The 23886-nt window shown below is 40.4% G+C and overlaps 2 protein-coding genes across 5 annotated transcripts in view; one reads left to right on the plus strand and one right to left on the minus strand.

Annotated features, from left to right (window-relative positions):
- LOC124273711 (spectrin beta chain, non-erythrocytic 2-like) overlaps positions 1–23886 on the minus strand; it is a 155466-nt gene that overhangs the window by 64930 nt on the left and 66650 nt on the right. Inside the window, 19 exon segments of the mRNA XM_046708997.1 lie at positions 8475–8492; positions 8494–8688; positions 9317–9430; positions 9750–10019; positions 10021–10047; positions 10799–10976; positions 12013–12053; positions 12055–12222; positions 15896–16034; positions 16749–16831; positions 17051–17182; positions 17452–17494; positions 17852–18034; positions 18608–18795; positions 20534–20646; positions 21410–21525; positions 21905–21985; positions 22421–22497; positions 22913–23029. Coding sequence (XP_046564953.1) covers positions 8475–8492; positions 8494–8688; positions 9317–9430; positions 9750–10019; positions 10021–10047; positions 10799–10976; positions 12013–12053; positions 12055–12222; positions 15896–16034; positions 16749–16831; positions 17051–17182; positions 17452–17494; positions 17852–18034; positions 18608–18795; positions 20534–20646; positions 21410–21525; positions 21905–21985; positions 22421–22497; positions 22913–23029 — 2283 coding nt within the window.
- On the plus strand, positions 3224–7976 carry LOC124273710 (D(1A) dopamine receptor-like). Of its 4 annotated transcripts, XR_006897722.1 has the most exons (3): positions 3224–3404; positions 5218–5372; positions 6591–6691. XR_006897722.1 is itself a non-coding variant. In XM_046708995.1 (2 exons), exon 2 carries the CDS (start codon positions 6687–6689, stop codon positions 7242–7244), a length of 558 nt encoding a protein of 185 aa, XP_046564951.1. In that variant the 5' UTR covers positions 3224–3404; positions 6591–6686; the 3' UTR covers positions 7245–7976. The 4 variants fall into 4 exon arrangements, 2 of the variants coding, with proteins under 2 accessions (XP_046564951.1, XP_046564952.1); XR_006897721.1 differs by lacking the exon at positions 6591–6691 and having other exon boundaries at positions 5218–5471; XM_046708995.1 differs by lacking the exon at positions 5218–5372 and having other exon boundaries at positions 6591–7976.

The following is a 23886-nucleotide window of genomic DNA, read 5'->3' on the forward strand; positions in this document are numbered from 1 at the left end:
CGCGACCTTCCGCTCCCGGCGGACGCTCTAACCACTACACCATGGAGGCGGTCTGATATATTGTGAGCTAAAGTGTTTGACAGTGAGTGTGACGTGTTTACATGTACATATTTCTTTTTCATACCAAACCCCTAACAATATATGCTATGGTACCGATAACAGCAATCTCAAAACTATGTTGGATAGTCAGGGATTCTATTTTCCTTTCTAAACAATTAACAGCATGTAAAGTTTGCCATTTAGTCACTGAAACAGGAAGCATCATTTGTGAATGGAAATGTGTAGACTTTAACATAAACCATAGACTGACTGACTGACTGAGTTTGGTTTTAGGCCGCTTTTAGCAATATTCCAGCAACATCACGGCAGGGGACACCAGATATGGGCTTCACACATTGTACCCATGTGGGGATTCGAACCCGGGTCTTCGGCGTGACGAGCCAACGCTTTAACCACTAGGCTATCCCACCGCCCCCATAAACCATAGAGATAATCACCAAACTTCATACAATTTTTACCCAGCATACTGATTCTCAGAAAACAAAATATCGTAATATTGAAAAGCTTTTGCAGTGTAATGGTATAGAGGTAATCCCATGCAGTCCTACGTAACTGCCAACATATTTTAAGAAAGATAGTACCGGTAGCTGGTTTCGGATAGTGATGTATTACTCGTTTCTGTGCAAGGCAACTGAAACATCAGGAAAAACACAAATTCCTCCTCCCAGTTGAAGGATGTCTCGCCTGAACTAACTCAAGGCCATGTAATCATCTGCTTAGAAATCATACCCCGTGTCACTGACATCTATAATCCTGCCCACAATACCCACAAGTTGACTGCCAGAGGATACCTATAACATGCAGTGTAAGCTTTTGGAATTCAATCATAAAACTTTGATATGATATTCATAAAGTCTGTAACTCCCAGATCGATGCTCATGCTGCTGATCACTGGATTGTCTGGTATAGATTATTTACAGACCGGTGCCAAATAGCATTAATATTGCTGAGTGCAGCGTTAGACAACCAACCAACCAACCAACCAACTGTAACTCGCAGACTTTCTTGTCCCTGTATGTGATGAATAAGTGAGTGAGTTTAGGTTTACACTGCTTTTACCAATATTCCAGCAATAACACGGCGAGCGACACTAGAAATGGGCTTCACACATTGTACCCAAAGCAAACGCTTTGACCACTGGGCTACTCCACCACTTTGATGAATGACTGAATTAGTATACATAAATCTATTGTCCGGTAGTTCACGTTCACACCCTATAGGATCCCAGCTTTGAATAGCATTTAGCAGCATTTAGTTGGAGATACTAGTAGTTGTATGTCTTCCACTTCTTTATTACAATGAAGGTAATGTTTATCAACATTTAAAATCTGTATCCTTCATTAACCTTTCATGAATTATCCCTCACAACCGTCCCATGTCACATCACATCGAATCGCATCACCTGCTCGATACCAGTGTTGGTATGAACACTAAAACATCACATTTATTGTCAAAAAGACATATCCATATCCAACTCTTTCCTTTGTTGAAGGTAGGATCACTAAACAAAGACAACTTGGCAATAAAAAGGCCAAATAGTGTAAACACTGTGACAAACAGCCAGTAAAAGTCTCATCAATTACTGGATAGCCTGGGCCGTACTTGATACAGTTAGAATATTGCAGAGGTGTGTGTCAAACAGCCAACAAACAAACACACTGTTCCTTTGAGACTAATCAAAACAGTCAATTGTGATCAGCACAATGCCTATTGCATTTGTCAGTGTTGAGTTTATGTGTTAGGTGTGTACATGAAGTGGATAACACCAGACAAACTCAATCACTGTAATGCCCGTTAGTGCCCAGGCTGTCCATTTAGTACAAACTAATGGAACTGCCTCACCTAAACTACAGGCAAGGATAATATCGTTAATAATGGGTTTACCTGTATTTTTTGCAGTTGCCTTAACCTTTTATCACGAATGTTCTAAACAGGGACAGAGAAATTCGATCACAAAACCCATCACAAATGGAACTGATGTGGATTTTTTTTAGACTCATGCATGTAGAAACACTTTGTCATCATTACCCATGAATACCCTGAAATAGTTTGTGCATCCTGGTCAATGAATGCACACAATCCCACTCGTAGGAAGATCATCGCACATGATGGAAGGAGCCAATTCAAACAGTTAATCATTGAGGTGTTTTACCTGTGAAAAGCAACTGAGTTAATGGCCAAAACCATGCAAACTTGAGACCATGTCTATGTGAAAATGAGAGGTTGCATGCAGTAGTTATGTTTCAAACCGGAACTGCAAAAACAATTGTTGCTTAGCATTTTGGGTTCATTGTAACTGTCTGTGGTTGGTAGGAACAGACTGGCAACAAATGGGGCCTATCACATTCTGGCCATCCCCAATTAATGTCACCTCTCTCTGGGTCAGCTGCAAAGTCAGTTCAGACTACAACTCCGCCAGCATCCTTGGGTGATGTCAAATTCATGCAAAGATGAGAGGTAAATATCAGGCCACAACATCCAGCAGTATGTCAACTTTTGCTGCCATGTTACTGAACCAATGACAGGCGTCGTCTGAGCCTCTTGAGTTTGTGTGTTTGTTGTTTAATGCCGCTCTCAGCAATATTCCAGCTATATGGTGGTGGTCTGTAAATAATCGAGTCTGGACCAGACAATCCAGTGATCGACAGTATGAGCATCGATCTACGCATTTAGGATACGATGACATGTGTCAACTTGACAAGCATGGGTTACTGAACCATATCTTCGCAGGTCGATGCTGCTTTGAACAGAAATGTAGAAAACTCACGTCATATAAGTTTCTTTTCACATTAATCACTCTGTCACATGTTTTCAACAACATGAAACGTATCACATTCAAAACAAATCAATATTTCAAACCAAAATTAGAAAAAAAGAAACTTTTTTTAAGACGAGAACAGCAATTTTTCATTTACACAAAACCTTCAATTGTTAAACATACTGTGGTTGCCAATACTGTTTACAACACAACTGATTATATTGTTAAACTGGCGTGGTTGTAGCCAGTATCGTCTGCAACACTATACATTATATTGATTTTTTGTGAAAGGAAGGATTCTGTACTTTCCATAGTGTGACTGAATGTTTTTTTCATGGAATACAAGCCAGGGGTTTATCAGTAATCCTTAGGCCATTCCTCAAGGATTCTATTACCAGAGCTTTATTGATTCATAAACTGGTAATCTTTTGAAAGGGGGAAAACATCCGGAAAGTTTCAATCTGAACTATTTGTAGCAGTAGACATAAATACTTCATGCTGAATAGACTTGCCATCACAGAGAGATAGCAGCTCTTCTGCAAATCATTAAATAAAAGCGAGGATTTTGGTGTAGCATATAGTCAAGGTAGGTGTATATTTATTTGTTTAGAGAAGTTTTTACAGTATTCATTCACATGTCTATTCTCATTATAACACAGTTTGATTAGATGTCAAGACCAGTGTCACGATATGGCTGAAATATTGCCGATGTGACGTTAAATAATAATAACTCAAGACCAGTGTTTGCTCTTAACCCTGAAAAGCTGCAGGCCCTAAGGCCCCAGAACCATACAAAGTTGTGTGTCCTGATTGTGTAGGCCCTATATTTTAATACGGAAATAATACTCTTAGTTATTGGGGATGAAAAACTATCTGCCATAAGGACCTGCAGAAAACAAATGCTGTGGTTTTTCAGTTGGCTTCAGGCCTCAGGACTGACGTTAATTTTGAATGCTGGTCTAATTTCATTCTAGATGTTTCCTAATTACCACATCTGATGTTGCTGTTACTGAAAAGCAGCTTATACAAAGACTTAGGTTGGTGACCTTATTTGTGTAATTATCGACTGATCGTCGGATTAGTTATCACATCGACAATAAATAATTGGCAAACCAATTATCACAAGAAGACAAAGTCGTCAATATCCCCCTCAATGGCAAAATACTCTTCATGATTGTGTCTACGAGTTATGATTATGTCAAATATTTAGGTGTGTATATAGAAAAGTGGAAGGAGAGTATTGAAAGGTTTTTAAAGTTCTGCTCCAGAAAGGAGCACTATCACCAATTTCAGTGTATGTTGAACTTGTTGCCATGGAAATGCCAAAAATGATTTATTCAGAAATCCAAAACTACCAAAAGGCACCAGTACACCACCAGATCTATGTATGTGCCAAGTCTGGTGAAGAAACATTGAACGGTTTTAGAGTTTTGCTCCGGAAAAGAGCACTACCACCAATTTCTGTTTTAGTCAAACTTGTTGCCATGGAAATGCCAAAAATATTTTATTCAGAATTCCAAAAATACCAAAAAGGAACCAGTACACCACCAGACCAATCTATGTGCCAAGTTTGGTGAAGAAATAGTGAATGGTTTTAGAGTTCAGCTCCGGAAAAGAGCACTACCACTAATTTCAGTCTAAGTCGAACTTGTTGCCACGGAAATGCCAAAAATATTTTATTCAGAATTCCAAAACTACCAAAAGGAACCAGTACACCACCAGACCAATCTATGTGCCAAGTTTGGTGAAGAAATAGTGAATGGTTTTAGAGTTCAGCTCCGGAAAAGACAAATGTGCACGGACGGACGGACGCACGCATGCACGGACGGAGTCCATTTTAATAGCCCCTGCAAAACGCGTTGCGGGGGATAATAAAGTGATGCCTTGAATGTATTGCTGATGGGGAGGATATAAAAGAATGAAATATTAAGAAACAAAAACACTATCTTTCTTTCTAAAAGCAGGTAAATGAGTTGGTGCTTTTTCATTAGGATCTGCTTTAAGACATGCTTTTGAATTTGTTCAATCTTCACCTTCAGAAAAATCACAAAAGTTAGATTAAAAATGTTTGAAGTATTGTACATTCTCATGAAGAATTATTACAATTAAAGAGCAGATATATCTTTCTGTTACATTTTCTGTTCAGCATGAATCTGCCTAGCTGGTATGTTGACAATGGCTTAAGAATCTATACCAAATGTCGCCCCCCTCAGTACCAGTGTTCCTTGATAATGAGAGTGCATCAGTTCCCAGCCTGAACCTGATACAGATGTTGCCAGTGCATCTATAACTTAATGGCTGAACACCCAGCTTGAGAATGATGTCATAATACCTACTCATTGTCATACGCCCCTGACTGTGATAACACCTCTGATAGTCATAACAGCTACTATTTTCAGTAACACCTCTGACAGTCTATCACCTCCTGATAGTCATCAACACAAAGTGACAAGAGTTCAATACTCTCCTGGGTGTCGTCGTACAAAACCTTAGCCTGTCCACTTTCAGAAGCTTGTTATTTTATGGGAGTGAAGATCACCTCAGTGCTAACAATGTAAGGTGCAGTAGTATCGTGAGGAGTGCATATTCTCAATGTTTGTTTGTTGTTTAATGCCGCACTCAACAATATTCCAGCTATATGGCGGCAGTCTGTAAATAACTGAGTCTGGACCAGACAATCCAGTTATCAGCATCATGACCATCGATCTACACAACTGGACCCAAATGATGACATGTGTCAACCAAGTTGGCGGGTCTGACCACTCGATCGCGGGTCGCCTCTAATGACAAGTCTGGGTTGCTGAAGACCAATTCTAACCTGGATCTTCACAGGTCCAAGATTCAAGATTTACTGGTCGGTTACTTGTAAAAGTGTGTACAGTGGTCAAGTTGAACAGGGATTACGGTAATGTGGTGACCTGGTAACTGAAAATTGTCTGCTCAGGGGTCACCTTCTAACCCGTATCTTCACGGGTTTGATTTCAAAGTGTCTAAAGGAGTCGATAGCAATGTAAGCCTCTTCTGGTTTTACAGACAGACAATAGTTTATTAATGTTACATGTCCCTTGTTAGGGTTCACTCACCTCTGCTTTGTTGCATAAATCCTATTGCTTTCTATGTCCATGGGACTTATTGTCATGCTCTGAGGTATATTTCACTCCTAATCAGCATACATCATATTTGATACTTAGGATCATGTAAAGCAGTCACATCTCAGCATTCGGACATGGAGGTAAGACAATACACCATGACAAGCAAGCCATCTAGAAACTAACCATCCTTTTGGAGACACAAGATTCACATGCAGGGTTGGTGTTCCAAGTTAACAATAATGGTACTTTCATTACAGTACAGGGTTCGAAATACCCCATATATTAGTGTGCCATGGCACGGTAATTACTGAAATGGCACGGCTAAAAAATGTTCTCGGTGCCCTTTTGACACGCCTGATTTTTCAGAGACATAACTCACATTTAGTCATTTAATCCCCAAAACAATTTTTTTTTTTCCAAATTAAATAATACCATACATATTTGAAAGCTCATAAGCCCATTTCTTTATTTAACAATAAATTTCAAATGATCATCATCATTGTCATTTATTCTAAAAAATGTGGGCATACTCGATTTCTGAAAGGCACACCTAAAATATTTGTCTGGTGCCTTAAGGCACACTTAGACAAAAAAGTATTTCTATCCCTGCAGTACATTGTCCTGTCTTATCAATTGACACATTTATGAAGATGCGTAAATTTTAATGTTGTTCATTTCAGAGAAACCATGGATTGACAACAAAGTTCAATGTGCTTTTGGCAGGAAGACCTCAACCACTGTGCTGTGAAAGACTACGCTGGAAATAGAAAGCTGTAATGAATCTGACAACATTGGATGCAAGTGATCTTGCACTAACAGAGAGAAGTGATGTGGAGATAGCTTTACTCTCTGCTTTCATCATCTTCATAATCCTCCTCGCAATCGCTGGCAACATGGCCGTCATATTTGCCATCTACACCAGCCATCACCTTCAGGAGGAGATGTCAAACATATTCATCGTTAACCTCAGCATTACAGACCTGACGTCTGCTGTGGTCGTCATGGGCTCCGCTATGGTCGCGATAAGTACAGACAGTTGGCCCATGGGGCAGGCATGGTGTGATATAGTGTGTGCCGTCAACTACTGCATGATCATTGTGTCCATGCTCAACCTGTGCTTCATCAGCGTGGACCGCTACATCGCAATTGTCCACACACTGCAGTATAATTTACTCATGACCAGACGCAAAATCTTCATCATGATTGCATACTCATGGTTTCAGGGGGCAATGTTTGCATGTGTCCCAGTGATCTTCCGCTGGGTCAAATATGATTACTGGGAAGCTATATGTGCCATTCAGTGGCATGAACAACGTGATAAAGCTCTGTACTAACGTCATCATTGCATTTATTATGTGTTTTTTTTTACCTGGACTCATCCTGTTCGTTTGCTATTGTCAAATCCTCAAAACTACCAAAGCAAACCAACAAGCAATTGCCACTCGTGACTCTAACACTCAAACGGTCCGTGTCAAGTATACCACCAGCTCCAAAGCCATGTATGGTTTGCTGGTGGTCGTAGTGGCGTACTTTGTGCATGACGCCGTTCAGCGTGACAAAACTGTACAAGGTATCAGCAGCGGAAGACCATGTATTGCCAGACTATCTGAACCTCATTGCAAGTCTGACCGGCTACTTATCCAGTGCGGTCAATCCTCTCATCTACGGGATATTCAGGAGGGATTTTCGTAAAGCTTTTGAGCTGGTGTTTAAAAAGATACTTGCTGAAAGAGCAGTTGTCCCTGCAAGCCATGATATAAATTTGTCGGAGTAGAACTGAAGACTATCTTTACACACGTCTGAACATTTGTGATACCGTTACATCCATTTTGTACAGAGGACATCAGATTTTACAGTTGTCACCATGCCACATCAATCTGACAAGCATTCATAAGACTTCAACAGATTCCATTTACAGACTTATATACTTGGTAACAGATATAATAGCTTATATTTAGGGAAGATCTTTATTTTGTACTTATCTTTTTATCAATGTTTGTCTGTATTGGTGAGATGGGAAGTTTCAGACTGTAACTGACAGATTAAAGGTGCTTATATACACTAAATACACTTTTTGTCAATGGTATGTTGTCTGAACAATTTTTGAGTGGTTAGTTCTACTAATAAGTCACTGCTTCTTAGTGAGTGAGTGAGTGAGTGAGTGAGTGAGTGAGTGTGGTTTTACACTGCTCTTAGCAATATTCCAGCAATATCATACAGGGGGACACCAAAAAATGGGCTTCGCAAGTTTGGGAATCGAATCCGTATCTTCAGCATGACAAGCAGATGCTTTAACCATTAGGCTATCCCACTGCCACTCTTAGGCAAGTAGTTTACAGGGACATTGAAATTCTTTGTGCTTTTGGTTCATGACTTCATTCTGGATTTCACAGCCATTATTATGTCGTATTTCTTCTACAAAATTATGTGCAATTCTCAAATCTGTTAATATGTGCAGCATCTGGGACCAGAGAATGTCGTCGAGTACATTCAAAGTAACCAGAATCAATTGTACATCTATGTACCACGCGGAACATGACAAAAATGAAACAGTGGGTGCTTACCTCTCCTTTGTCAATTTTTTAGGCCTTGACCTTTATATCCATACATGGCCTTGACCTGAGGAATTTTCCGAGTTTCCACAACATCCTGCAGAACTTCCTTCTGTCTCACTTCCTCCACCTCGATTTCTCTGGGCACCTCCACAACTTCCTCCTCTTCCTCTTCCTCGGGCTCATGTTCTCCATTCTCGGCTGGTCGGAACTTTTCTGGGGAGATCTGAAACATCAACATGACGCCTGATAACATTCAGTCTACTCAATATTGAGTGAGGAAGAGCAGTTTTCTTCTGGTTATACACTATTCCAGCCATATCACGGCAATGGGCACCAAAATCAGCTTCATACACTACACCCATAAAGGGAACAGAACCTGGGCATTCAACATGTTAACACTTTAAACCACTCACCTACCCTACCAACCCCATACTGCCTTACTTCTTCAAGAGTAAGAGGAGTACCAGAAAGTTTTCAGGGAGAAATACAGGGAATCAGAAGTCCAGTTACCACACATTCCGCTGAAAGTCTTTTTATTTTTCCATGGAATACGAACATGCCATAATAATTCTATTTGCATCAAAAGGAACAATTTTACATAAGATATTACAACTGACTAGAGACATTAAGTTGTGAGAAATGGCAACTTGAACATATAGAAAGAGGTAAAGTTTCCCTTACTGTGCATAGGTGAGGAGAAAAGAATTTACCTCATAACTATTTGACATGTCTGTGGTGAAGAAGATGTCTTTTGAATTGTTTTTAATATTTTACAGAGTGGCTATGATGTAAGAGAGGGAAAGTATGAAACAGATTTATCACAAGTTGAGAAGCAGACAGAACTGACTTACATTATGCTCACTGGCAGCCTTGGTCATGAGTATAGCAAGATCTTCAAGACGCCGAATCTCTCCATTGAATGCCTTGATATCTTTCTCGAGACGATTATGTCGAGACAGCAGAGCCTGTGGAAATAAGGCATTGTTTTAAATGAGCAATCAACCTTTAGTTCATTTTGTAATGTTATCCAAGCCAACACTTGTAAAATAACAGGAGTAGTACTGAACAAAGTCAATGGTTTCATTTTTGTACTGGCTTCCTTCTTGACAAAAACACAGGTAATGTAATGTGGCAATATTCTCGTCTCATCTTTGCCAACGACATTTGTAATGTTAGGCGAAATATTCTCATATCATTCTTGCAAGCTTTACTTGTAATGTATAGCACAATATTCTCACCTCATCCTTGAAAACAGACCGGCAATGTAAGACGCAATATTCTCACCTGGGCACTGGCTTCATCCTTGCCGTGATCATCACTACACACGAGTGGCATCTTCTCCCTCATCCAGGACTCTGCCTCGTCAGCATCAGCGTAATACTGCTGTGCCTCGATGGCATCTTCCAGTCTGGTACGTCTGATGCGGGCCAGCTCTTGCAGCTGCTTCCACTTGTCCATAAGGCTTTTGATGCGAGACCCTATCTCTGATCTAGCTTTATGGCCTCCATTCACAAGGTCCTGACCCACAGCACAAATCTGCTCACAACGACCCCCGTCTTCCCTGCATTTCTGCTTCCATGCCCTATAAGAAGAATGTGAGTGAGTAAAGCATAGACACATTTGGCACAACAGTATCATGGCAGCCTTGTAAGTAAGTACTACACCTTGGCTTGAACAAAACAGGCACAGTGGACATCACAATGCCTATTGCCAGTTCACAATGATTGGTTGGTTTCTTGTCTTACAACACATTCAGCAATATTCCTGCTACATGGCGGCAGTCTGGTAAATAATCAAAGCTGGACCAGAAAATCCAGTGATCGATCTACGTAATTGGGATACGATGATATGTGTCAACCAAGTAAGTGAGCCTGACCACCCAATCCCAATCCCATCTTACGACAAGTATGGGTTACTGAAGACCAGTTCTAACCTGTATCTTCACGGGTTCACATGACAAAACAAAACCCTAGCTGATCTGTCATCCTGTTTGCCTTTCTATGTTGCTTAACGCCACATTCAGCAACATTCCAGCTATATAAAGGCAGTCATTAATAATCAAGCCTGGACCAGATAATTCAGTGATTGACATCATGAGGATCAATGGGATACAATGACATGATTAAGTCAGCAAGCCTGATATCCAAAAACCTGTAGCAATGGACCACCTAAGCTAACCATGTAGTCATAATGAACAACACATGATACTCCATTGTGTCTGACAAGCAACCAAGGAAAGACCAATGTCCACTATGTCAGGTTTACACACTCCATCCTGCCACAGCTTCTCATACATGCCAGTTACCTGTCAAGACACGACCCTCAAGTCTCACCTCGTGTTTCTTGAGCAGCTTGAGGGCTGAAGTGAGGTCTTTGCCTGTGCTGGTAGATTTGGCCTCCTCAATACGCTCCGCCACCCATCTCTCCTCCTCCTCCGAATCCTGAAGGAACTGGTAGTAGGCCTTGGCGACCTCCAGACCCTTCCGTCGTACATCACTCACGTTCTGCACTCTGCAAACACAAGTCATCACTAGGGGGGTGCCATCTTTTATGTTTCTAGGGGCACCATAACCAAATCAAAGCTTCTGTGCTTCATCATAGCAAACATCTAAGACATGCATATTTCAGGTTTTCCTGCGATGTTGAAATACTCTTCAGAGCATCATTTAACCAAACTAAATCACTCCATTGTCACTGGAAAGTGTTCATTATGCTTTTAAGAAAGAGGTATCTTAACCACAGAGGAAAAGATACCAATTGCCTTTTTAGCATTTTCTACATTTTGTACACACGAATCAAACCCAGGCATTCAGACAGATAAGAGGACACAGTGACTATTCCACTACCATGTTTTTACCCTACAAACTATGATAGTTTACAACTCATTTCATAAACATGACTGTGTCTTCCAGGATAAGAGAATGAGAGGATTACTTCAAGAGAATCTAGCTTCATCAAAACAAAAACAAACAAAAAAACAAAAAAATAACACATTACAGACTTAATTAAGTTTACAATCATTAAAATGCAAGTTAATGTCAGTACACAAACAAACAAAGCAGTTCTTGATGTTTGTTTGTTTGAATGTTTCTAGTTTATCTGATGCCACACGTAATATCCATCTGTATGAGAGCCACCTTTAAATAATTCAAGGCCAGACCAGCCAATATAATCATTGTTATTAGAAGCATCAATCTATGCTGTCATGGTACACTGACGTGTAATAAACCAGGTTCCAGAGCCTGACTAACTGATCCAGTCATCTCTGATGACAAACACTGATTCAGTTCTAAAAACTCAGCGCCAGAATACATCCAGGGTCAATTTGCAATGATTATATGGACAGATGTTTGTTAGTTGTCTGATAAAGCATTTCTCACTGAATCTAAAATCTTGACCTAATTTCTTGATGTAAACATCAACACTTGTTTTGTGTCTCGCCTACACAATCTAATCATCTACAGTTTCCAGTACCAATCACCGGTCTGGTATTTGCGACAAACACTTAATGCACACAAGGGAATAACTGTTTTCTGAAACAACCAACCTGTCTAGTTCCTGATTAAGTTTGCCTAGTCGTTTGTCCAAATGGCGCAGCCTCTTTGCTGCCCTCCTCCGCAAATTGTGTTGACCGTCGGTTCAACTTGCGAGCTCTCTTAGCCAGGGCCTGGAGCTGTGCTTCATGAAGGCTGTGTTGCTGGAGAAAGTCTTCGGTGCTCTGCAGGTGCTTGCCAAAGTCGGACACCTTCACCTTGTTCTGAGGGGGAAAACACCATCAACTGAATTAATACGACAATTGGATAATGAATACCCATCAGTTTCTGTGTTAAATGGCGGTATTCAAACAATTCCATCCACCTCATTAGATGTAAGAATTAACCTGAATCATTGCCTGAAACATATGCCCTAAAGTTACAATCTTATGAATTTTGCCATCATCAAGGAAACTTGAAGACTGACTGACTGACTGAGTTCGGTTTTACGCCGCTTTTAGCAATATTCCAGCAACATCAGGGCGGGGGACACCAGATATGGGCTTCACACATTGTGCCCATGTGGGGATTCGAACCCGGGTCTTCGGCGTGACGAGCCAAGGCTTTAACCATTCGGCTACCCCACCGCCCTGAAACTTGAAGAAGAACTGGAGACAGTTGGGTCAAATTCTGTTTGTTCAGTATTTTAATAATATCACAGTGTCCACTATAAGTAAAATAAACAGCCATAAATATTGCAGGTTTCAGCTATTTGGTAAAATACCTCAGCGAAGGTCTGATGTTGACAAATCAGACCATAATCAGGTCAAATCTTGGATTCAAACCCATGATGAGCAGATCCTGTCGCAACAAAGGGACATAACTATGTACAGGCCTTAAACCATTTGGCAACTTCAAGGGGTATTGTGTCTGAGAATCAGCCAGGCCACATACTATGTCTGCTTAATCATGTTTGTGTTCAGATGTGAAAAGGAAGGGATTCTGGGTACTTTCCTCTAAATCCCTGTAATGGTTAAGAAACTTAGATGAACATCTCCTGGCTTAACATCCGACATACAAGTTGTGCAGACATTCTAACAACATATTGTATTCTTGACATCACTAATAGCGACAGTCTGACATAGATGACATCCAGGACGTTGTGTGTCTACAGTTCTCATCCAGGATGCTTGCCCCATTAGTGCTAATTAAATGAAGAATATAGATCTTCACTACATTCTAACTTGTATGGGTAACAATCTAATTTCCATTAAGCTTTATATGATGTTCTTGCAAGCAGATAACAAATTGAACCTGAGCAGGAGTGATTAGATCGCCGACTTTGTGTGCTGTGATTAGGTGCCTGACTCCTGCCTGAGAGTGTGATATCGAATTCCAGACAGGACTCAACTCAACCATAGTACTAGAATCTGTACTTGACGGAATAAGTGTAATCCCAAATATAACATGTTACATTTGACCACTTTCCAAAATGCATTTTGTATTCATCAGAAGCTATTGATGAGAGCTATGCTGGTAGGAAACAATGAAACGGACAGTACACGCAGCTTCCTCGGTCGATTGAATGAGCCACGTGCAACTATGTACTCTACGTTTTTTCCTGTAGCTGTTAATCTGATTATAATTTCCTTACTGTGGGATAATGCACTGATGTAAAGTACATTCAACCTGTGTCAAGATGCAGTCAGACAGTGCGTCTAAATGGGTCTAATGGGTCCATAGTCATCACATTACTCGGACCATCATTATACATTTTATCATAGATCCATTGTCTGTGGTAGATGGTTCTTGAATGTGAGACATGCTGTAATCATCACTGGTCACCATTACCGACTTAGATTACTGATTTAGATTACTGAGTTGTCCCTGTAACAGGCCAATGTCAGCCATTGTTCAGTGCACATGTTCTAAATACCTCCAATATCCAAAGTATTCTGGTACATGTATATACAAATAGCACCTTCTTCAACCAACGATGAATCTACATTCAAATCATAAATCTGCTTGCTGAAACAGCTTTGTTTAACAGCAGGCGCAGGGGTGGAAATAACTTGAAAATTGCTAGTGTACTCCGGTACAGTGGCACATGTAAAATCACTTGCCCTGATAATGTTTCCACTATACCGGCCGTTTTCTTGTTGATTTTAAAAAAAAAATAAAAAATAAACAACATAATTAACATTGGAATATCAACTGGACACCAGTACAGTGTGATATACAAATTTGCTTGCCCGACAGAACAAAACACTGGACTCGGGCAATGGGTTATTTCCACCCCTGAGGCGGTCTGTTTCCTGTAAGCAATTAAGTTTGGGACAGACAATCCAGTGATTTATGTCATGAGCAACTAATCTATGCCAGTGGGATATGACATAAAATCACAAATCACCAAGCATGACCACTCAGTACATTTTGGCGCCTCGTCCAATCAGCACAGGTTTTTGGAGGACAAATTCTAACCACGGAATCCCCACTGATGCAATTTTCATTGACATAAGGATAGATGCCTGATTGTATAAATAATTTATAGCAATATTCTAGTAATATGACACTTGCCAGCAAATGATTGAATACTGACCCGGGTCCCGATCCAAAAAGATTTCGTATCGCTACGAGCAATCGTAACTATACAGTTTATCATAAGATAACAAATAATGTAGTCCTTCGAACACTTTGAGGATAGGGTCCCTGATACACAAGTGATATACTGGTATATTAAATTATTGGAGCAGTGAGCATAATGCCGATGAATACTGTAATCGTAGTTATTTTCGCGTGGGATTAATTTTCGCGCTTTTAGCGCAAAATGATTGTGCGTCAATAATCATACCAAGCGAAATATTCATGGTCAAGTCATGACAAATACTCAAGTAGGAACAACATGCAATTTGTTTATTCTCTCAGATAACAACATCAAACCAACATACAAAGGAATAGAGGCATATACTAGTATACTAGTAATAGCGATCACAATCAGCAAATGTTTGTCATCAGTTTGTCAGTTAATTGATAGCTGATTACTCGTAATCACAAAATGAACGAAGCTCACTTACATCAGTCACAAATCACAATGTTGACACAAGCATAATCCCACCTCTCTCTGATTGTTTTAGTAAACACGATTCAATTATGGCGGCTAGCTTTGATCATTGCATGTCTATGGGTTGTGAAAACTTTGTGATGGACACCACCACTCAGATGTTTGAAATGCGCGAAAAAACTACTGCGCTAATAGGTCTTTTGTGAACTTTATGCGAAAATTGCACCCCGTGAAAATATATACGATTACAGTAGCCAGACGCAGCAGCCTTTCAGTCTCCTGTCTAGTTGCCGTCAAGAACAAGCTAAGGACCCAGAGAACCCATTAAGCAACAGAAACCATCAGGGAACTTCAGTTTCTGTTGTTTAATGCCCAAGTCAGTAATAATCCAAGTTTATTTGAAGGACCAACCAAACCAGTGAATGGAGTATACTTGTCATAAGTTTAGAACTGCTAGATTTTTTTTCATATTACAATAGTTAATCTCTCACGGCATAACTTTAGTGACATGAAGGAATCAGGTCGTCTTTAAACATCTTTGAGTTGTATACAATGAACGATCCAGAACACTGGGATATAAATGAAACACAAGCAGTCACTGGACCTCACCACAAATTCCCCATTTTAGTTATCTCAGACGTGAATCACTTGAGACCTGCTTTCTGAATCCACACAGGGGTAGCCAGTGTTGAGTTAGTGACTGAGTGAGTGAGTTTAATTTTACACTGCTTTTAGCAATATTCTACCAATATTACAGTGGGGGACACAAGAAATGGGCTTCACACATTGTACCCATGTGGGGAATCAAACCCAGTCTTTGGCATGACAAGCGAACGCTTTAACCACTAGGCTTCCCAACCAACCTTAACCAGTGTTGAGACAGGTAAGAGACTGACCTCGACTTCCTTGAGCTCTTCCTGTATGCTCTCGATCTCCCGGAACATGGACATCATATTGTTGTAGCCGGACAGTGTCCTCTTGCGGCCATCTAGCTGGTCAAGCAGTCGTTTCCAACGCAGCATGATCTCAGAGTCCCTGCAGGAGCAGAATGAAGGCACACATGACATACACATTCAGAGTCAGAGAACAGTTCCTCAAATCTAAATTCTAACCTCTACATTACTTCAGATAGTGTACTACATACAGTATCTTGCCACCTGTAAGGCAAGTTTCCTGCACATTAAATACTCAAATAGTATAAAACATATACATATTCACAGATTTCTGCGTAAATATTAAAGTAACACTGCATGGCACTATATATACATAGTCAAGATGACAATTTGACAAAATCCTTAAGCTCTTATCAGCATCTCTCAAGGATAGTGTTCAGTTACATGATAGAGCCCACACATCAATGTTACAGCAATGTTACAGCCTCTTACGACAAGCATGTGTTACTGAAGACCAACTGTAACCATGGGCAGATCCAGGAGGGGGGAGGGGGTTGGGTTTTCAGGTGGTTCGAACCCCCATCAACGCAAAAATAATAATAATAATTATCTTCAATGTGGTCTTAAGTCATTTGAAGGGGGGGTTCTAACACCCCCAAACAACACCCCCAATGGTAACACACATCTTCATCAGGATGAGAACAGGACAGGGATAGTAACAAGTCTATGTACTTCCCATTGTACGTTTTGGAAAAATTGTACCAAGTTCTGGAAGTTGTCCAGTAACATAGTGTCCATATATATGTCTGGTGTGAGAAATATCAAAGGTATGTATTGTACCGGAAATCTAACTCACCTGTTTTTCACAGCGTCCTTAGCATGATAATTTCCCTGAACAAGTTCCTTAGCAAGACTATTGAGAGCTCGGAATCTGTCTTTCTGTAAATGCAAAGAAGAAAAAGTAATACGCTAATCTTATTATCATAACCGTAATATTAGCAATGAAAAGTTAATTATTAAAATAAAACAGATGTAGAATGAGTGAGCTGAAGCAGGTAGTATGATCAAATAAACTGCATTTGTGTGCTGAAAGTATTCAGCTCCCATGAGTAACTGAGCAAGAAGGGACAGTTGTAGAAGGGAGACAACTCTGCTCACCCTTGCTAGGATCTCAGCACTGATAGCTTCGTGTTTCTTGACAGCAGCCTCTGTCTGAGCAGCGTTGCTACACTCGATGTGTTCCTCCAGAATCTGCTCCATGTCATTTAACCATGACTCGCGTATAGCAGCCTGTGGAAACAAACACGAACTCATTAACCATTGTATACAGTTTTCAAACACTGAGTCAACATTTCATATCTACATCTAACTTCATCAAGAGGCAACATTCACTTTCTTTCGGGACATTAATGCTGAATCGGTGTTACTAAATTGTCTTAAATATTGAATATATCTTTACAAAGCATACACACAAAACCATGAGAATAATATTGGCTTGATCAGCACTCAATACCGAGTTGACTTATTATTATATTATTTGATGAGATAAAGATTCTTACCTTTCTGGCAAACCTCCTTGCTAGCTGTTCAAGTCTCTCTTGTCTAGGAAAATGAATATACATATTAAACAATGAATTACAAAAGAGACAAGAATGGTCTTAAAGACCACATAAATCACTATGTATGTTGATCTCAATTCATAGGCCCAAGACTTATCATTAATACATGACTCACCCTTACAGGTTAAATTCAATTTCTTTTTGAAAGCACAAGAATCTGTATCAAGGCAAAAAGACAAATAAAACAGTTCAAGATAACGGGGTTCAACTGTACTTGGACATTGAACAAATGCAATAGCATTCACAACAATCATGGCAAATAAATCACTAGAAAGGAATAGAATTGATACCCAACTAGTCCTTCAAAGACATCATGGAACTGTGACTCCTTCCTACCAACCTGATAAGTTCATCTCTGAGTGCGACTTCTCTCCCGTGTTCTGCCTTCTCCAGCTGCAACCAGGCTGTCTCTATGTCGTGGATCATCTGGCCCTCTGGAGGAGTGTACATCTTCTGGCCATTAGCCTTCAATCGAGCCTGGATGTTGAAATACTGCACTTCAATGTTTCCTCGCTCACGGTATCTGGAGGGGAAGGACATATTGTATCACAAACAGGAGCAGCGACAACAAAAACCTTTAGTTTTAAAAAGAATTGTTCTATACTAAATTATCATCAGTAATAACTATTTCATAATGGACAAAATATGTTTCACTTGTAAAGACTAAGCTTTTTCCAAAGTTTATTTTAAATAACAATATTTCATAAATTTCTATGTTATATATATTTTTTATTAACTAAATCATTTTTGTAACACAAAATATAAGATAGCACTGTTCATTACTATGGCTCTATTAGGTATACCACCAAAGTTCTGTTGAGTATAACATCACAGGCCTGTAAGAAACACCACAATGGCTGTACTGGGTATATCACCATGGTTCTACTGGATAGATTACAGTGGCTCATGTTTTAGCATATTACTATGGTTCAACCAGAACTATCACTGTGGCTCTTCTGAGTATATCACCATAACGTGATTGGATAGGTCACCGTGGCTCTACTGAATGTACTGACAAATGTATTTTCTGGGAAGGATATAAGGCTAGAACTAAATCAACTGTAGGCACCAAGGTAAGCATCATCTTGTGGCTTACTTTGGTGGTTTCTCGACTGTCATGTACTCCTTGAACTTGATGAGTTCCTTCTGGATGCCCTCCAAGGAGTTGGGTAGGCTGCGGCTGTTCAGCTCCATCATCTTACGGCGGATCCACTCCAGCAGGTTGGATGTCAGCCCTTCATATTCATTCTCCATCTTGTCCAGGTCACACATCATTCCAACAATCTGACAAAGGACACGAAATAACATTAACCAAACTAAACATGAACTTTGGACAATGTTCACAGAAGACAGAGCGAATGAAGCCTTAACTTACATGTTGAAACTTGAAGTTCTGTTTGCATACATACACACACATTACATACATACATACATTACATACATACATACATACATTACATTACATACATACATACATACATACATACATACATACATACATACATACATACATACATACATACAAACAAACAAACAAACATTTGTATAACGCCAATATCCATCTCAGCTGCTCAAAGGCGCTTTGTTTATTAAAATATCAGACAATTACAGGGTTTTTGCTCAACTGCCTCATATATTTACGGTGTGATTTTCGCACAAGAATCACAACAAAAATTTAATTGTGTATCTAATCCCTCCTTCGTTGATACTTTTTTCCTCACAATTTTAAATATATCTCACTAATTATCATACAAGGGGTAGGTTTCAAGGCAGGATAAAGCCAAACGATTAAAATGTATTTATGGATATACACTTTTGTTTTTGCTCATGCATTTAGTGCAGCACTCGGCAATATTCCAGCTAAATGATGGCGGTCCGTAAGAGGTTAGCACAATTGTATGTTACAGTATGGTATACAGCCCGCAGCATAGGTTACATGGGATTACATGTTCTTAGTAAAGTGAGGTGAGGTGAGATGAAATTGGGTTTATCGTCGTACCTGAGAATATTTCGCTCATATGACGACGTGCATGCGTGTGTATGTGTATGTGCGGCTGCTTGTACTAGCCCAGACTTAAGCTGGTTTTATAGTGCTAGCTCACTGAGATACCATGCCGCAGTGAAGCATGACTACCCCACTCAGACACATTATACTGACTCCGAGCCGACCAGACCTTGTTGTACCCATTAATGCCGAGCGCCAGGCAGGGACCAACAAGTACCATATTTTAACGTCTTTTGGTATGAAGCGGTCGGGGATCGAACCCGCGACCTTCCGCTCTCCGGGCGGACGCTCTAACCACTACACCACGGAGGCGGTCACATTTTGGGTAGAATCCCATCCATAAAAACTGCATTTGGTATAATCACCCTTCAAAGCTTTTTAAATACCCTGCTTTTTCTTTATACAGACACTGCATGGAATATTCATTCACACCTGTATAATGGCGTGATGACGGTTTGATAACTAATTCAACATCATTCAGTTTATTATGGGTATAAGTGTCAACACACAAGATAACCGTGTTAAGCCAAACAGTGTTATCAGCTCCGTTCCAGGGATAGCTGTCTTATCTACACAGTAAGTGGACACCAAAATCTCTCAACACTGATTTCATGGTGACATTACAGAGATTTTATGACTGCTTCGTGTAACTTCGTATACTGTGGCAAAATCTTTTTGTTGGCACATAAGCTTCCCAATGATGTTGGTTGGTTTGTTGTTTAATGCCGCACTCAGCAATATTCCAGCTATATAGCAGCGGTAAATAATAGAGTCTGGACCAGACAATCCAGTGATCAACAGCATGAGCATCGACTTATGCAATTGGGATACGATGACATGTGTCAAGTCAGTAAGCCTGACCACCCAAGCATGGGTTGCTGAAGACCAATTCTAACCCGGATCTTCACGGGTCACTTCCCAATGAAAGGGCACTACCATTATCTCACTAAACAGTATCAAAGTCACACAAACTGACTAATGTATTTGAGTATTTATGGTGATTAAGCATCCACATACCTTTGCAATTCTCTTGCCTCCTGTAAGTTCACTCTTCATCTTGGCGAAGTAGTGATAATATGAAGCCACATAGGTGATGATGACTTTCTCGTCTGGCTTGTTCACGTCCACATCTGATTGAAAATATCACATGGGTCATGTTTCATAAAATATTCCCATTGTAAATCATCAATAAGTTCAGGAATGGCAGGGAGGTCAAAGATGTCAGTGTTATAATTACAACAAAATCTAAAACAAGGCAAACAAACAAGTCGGAGATCCAATATTTGCCACAATGTCTTACAATGTCTTCAAGAGGTGAGTATGGGAGATCCTATCCTCTACAATTTGGCACAATTTACACTGCCTACAAGAGGTGAGTCTGGGAGATCCCATCCCAGACAAAAGGTGAGGTGAGGTGAAATTGGGTTTAACGTCGTGCTTGAGAATATTTCGCTCATATGACGACGTGCATGCATGTGTATGTGTATGTGCGGCTGCTTGTACTAGCCCAGACTTAAGCTGGTTTTATAGTGCTAGCCCACTGAGATACCATACCGCAGTGAAGCATGAATACCCCACTCAGACACATTATACTGACTCCGAGCCGACCAGTCCTTGTTGTATCCATTAATGCCGAACGCCAGGCAGGGACCAACAAGTACCATATTTTAACGTCTTTTGGTATGACGCGGTCGGGGATCGAACCCGCGACCTTCCACTCTCCGGGCGGACGCTCTAACCACTATACCACGGAGGCGGTCTCCCAGACAAGAGCCACAATGTCTGAGGCCATCCAAAGCACATAGAGATTTTTCTCCCATACCCTAATGACTGATATTCAGTTTAATGTCAATAAGCCATGTAAATCCAGCCAGGTTCAGGATCACCACTTACCTTCAGCATCAAGAATCCTGCGGATCCCCAGCTCACTGTCGGCGACGTTGAAGGCGTGGTTCAAGTTACCCAGGTTGTCCCCTGCTTCCAGTTTATTGAAGTCAAACAGGTCAGGCCTGAGATAAATAACATCCATAAACTTAACCTCTTTATTCTGGACAGTATGGTTCTCAGAACATTACCCAGTCAGACCATGGGTACAGAGCATTTACCTTTGTAGATAATCACAGAACAGTAATTGTACAGGAAGAGTGAGTGAGTGAGTTTAGTTTTACGCCGCACTCAGCAATATTCCAGCTATATGGCGGCGGTACAGGAAGAAATGATTTTGGACTCACAAAGTCTCTGCTTACAGGCGTTCAATAAAACCAAATGATACCACAATTACATTACAGAAGGACAACATTATGCCATAGGGGAAAAACAACAAAAATCACAACAGTACAAAAAATGACTTTAAAAATTCAAATTTTCTTTCCATTACTCTTGTCTCACCTGTGAGCATGTATGAGGGCATTAAAACCCAGGCCATTTCGCCAGCTGTTGGTAAAGTTTGTGATCTTGACTCCTGGGTAGCTGAAGAGTGCACAATACTTTTCAATGAGCAAATGTATGGATTGGTTGAAATTTACAACACTTTCATTTGGGGCAAATGTTATATATGTCTCAGTGATGACGCTATTGTTTTCACAAATACATCCACAACTTAGTGTATTGCATTCATACTATGTTGAACACTAGAACTAACGATTAAAAAAATGTTGATATTTATACGCTTGGTGTTCAAGCAACATCTTAAATCCCTGGAGACATATCACAGTAAAGTATAACTATTGTAATTAATTTTCTTGCAGTGAGTCTCAGTGTTAAACATGTTAGATTATCATTATTTCATCTTAAGCATCCTTGGCTTCTGTTTCACCTAAGCTTGACAGAAATGGAGAAATGTGCCATGTCTTGTACAGCCATGCCCCCTACTTCCTCAGACCCAGATTCCCCTGCTGCACTCACCCTTCAGTCTTCCTCTGACACCATAGCAACAGAGCATCCTTGGCGGATCTCCTCTCACTGTTCTCCTCCTCCTCATCCTGAAACACGGGATCATAACATTTTAACTGCTGTCAGGCGTAAAATGTCTTGAAATAGAGTAAAATGATGTCCAAAATAAACTTAATGTCAACAAAACATAGAAACAATAACTACAGACAAAAAGCCCAAAAGCACAATCGCCAAGGCAAGGAAGAATCTGATTCAGAAAAGGTTCTATACCTCTTACACAGCAAATGGAGACATATGGCACATGCTGTACGTCATACAATACAGACGACAGTCCAAATTATGCAGCATACTGAAGAAGGTAAACCCTTCCATCCTCTCCATTCTAAAGTGCTGAACAACGAACAGTAACTTCTCTGGAAGATGTGCTTGAATAAAGTAACCTTCAGAGACCAATCTGTCAAGGAAGGCATAGATAGAGAGTGGACCATAACACAAGGAACTCACCACTTGTATTGTGATCTCCTGGATCTGGAATCGGAGGATGATGGTCCAGATTAGACCCAGGATCAGTCGAGGGTTTCCATCTACGATATCTTCAGCACCAATATTCTCAAAGTATACCTGTGAAATAATAGTACATGTTGACATCAATTCATTCTCAATCAAACTTACAGTTGAGCATTGTGTTTTCAACACTTAATAGCCCCATGCTTTTACACATGTGCCATAGGCAAGGCAACTATAAGTACCACCTTTAAATAAATTTTAAATTTTATCTCCATATATGGCTAGAGATGGACCCATCAATCTTACCCTCTCTAGGCAGACGCTAGAATCTCAGGCATTGCAAGTGGTCTCACACAGAGATGAGCAATGGGACAGAAATGTCAAAACAAAACCAGTGGTTGACAATGTGAGCACCGATTTACATCAGAAGCGTATAATTACACACCAACTTTAGTTTATGCTGGCATTTAGTGATTCTGGATGGTCAACAACACCTATCATCACAACTGTACTGAACCTGACTGACTGACTGAGTTTGGTTTTACGTAGCTTTGAGCAATATTCCAGCAACATCACGGCAGGGGACACCAGAAATGGGCTTCACACATTTCTACCCATGTGGGGGATTTCAACCCGGGTCTTAGGCGTGACGAGCCAACGCTTTAACCACTAGGCTACCCCACCGCCCCGCCCCGTACTGAACCTTAGGGATGGGCAACTGAAGGAATTGGGGGTCAGATGTGGCAAATAATCACAGAAGTGAATCTTTGAAAAAAAAAATATGCCCCAGTCTACAATCTGCACCTATGTCGTGGTGGCTTATTAATAATCAAGCACAGGCCCAGCTCATAATGTTTGATAGAGTTTGAGGAATTGGCTGACAAGCAGCAAGATGACCAACATTAGCCACAATCTTCATCCAAGCTGGCTCAGATGATGTTTCTGGTGGGGAATAGGAATGAAAGAAAACA

Source organism: Haliotis rubra, unplaced genomic scaffold, assembly GCF_003918875.1.
Source record: "Haliotis rubra isolate DU_JTF1 unplaced genomic scaffold, ASM391887v1 Scf183, whole genome shotgun sequence".
NCBI classification, from domain to species: domain Eukaryota; kingdom Metazoa; phylum Mollusca; class Gastropoda; order Lepetellida; family Haliotidae; genus Haliotis; species Haliotis rubra.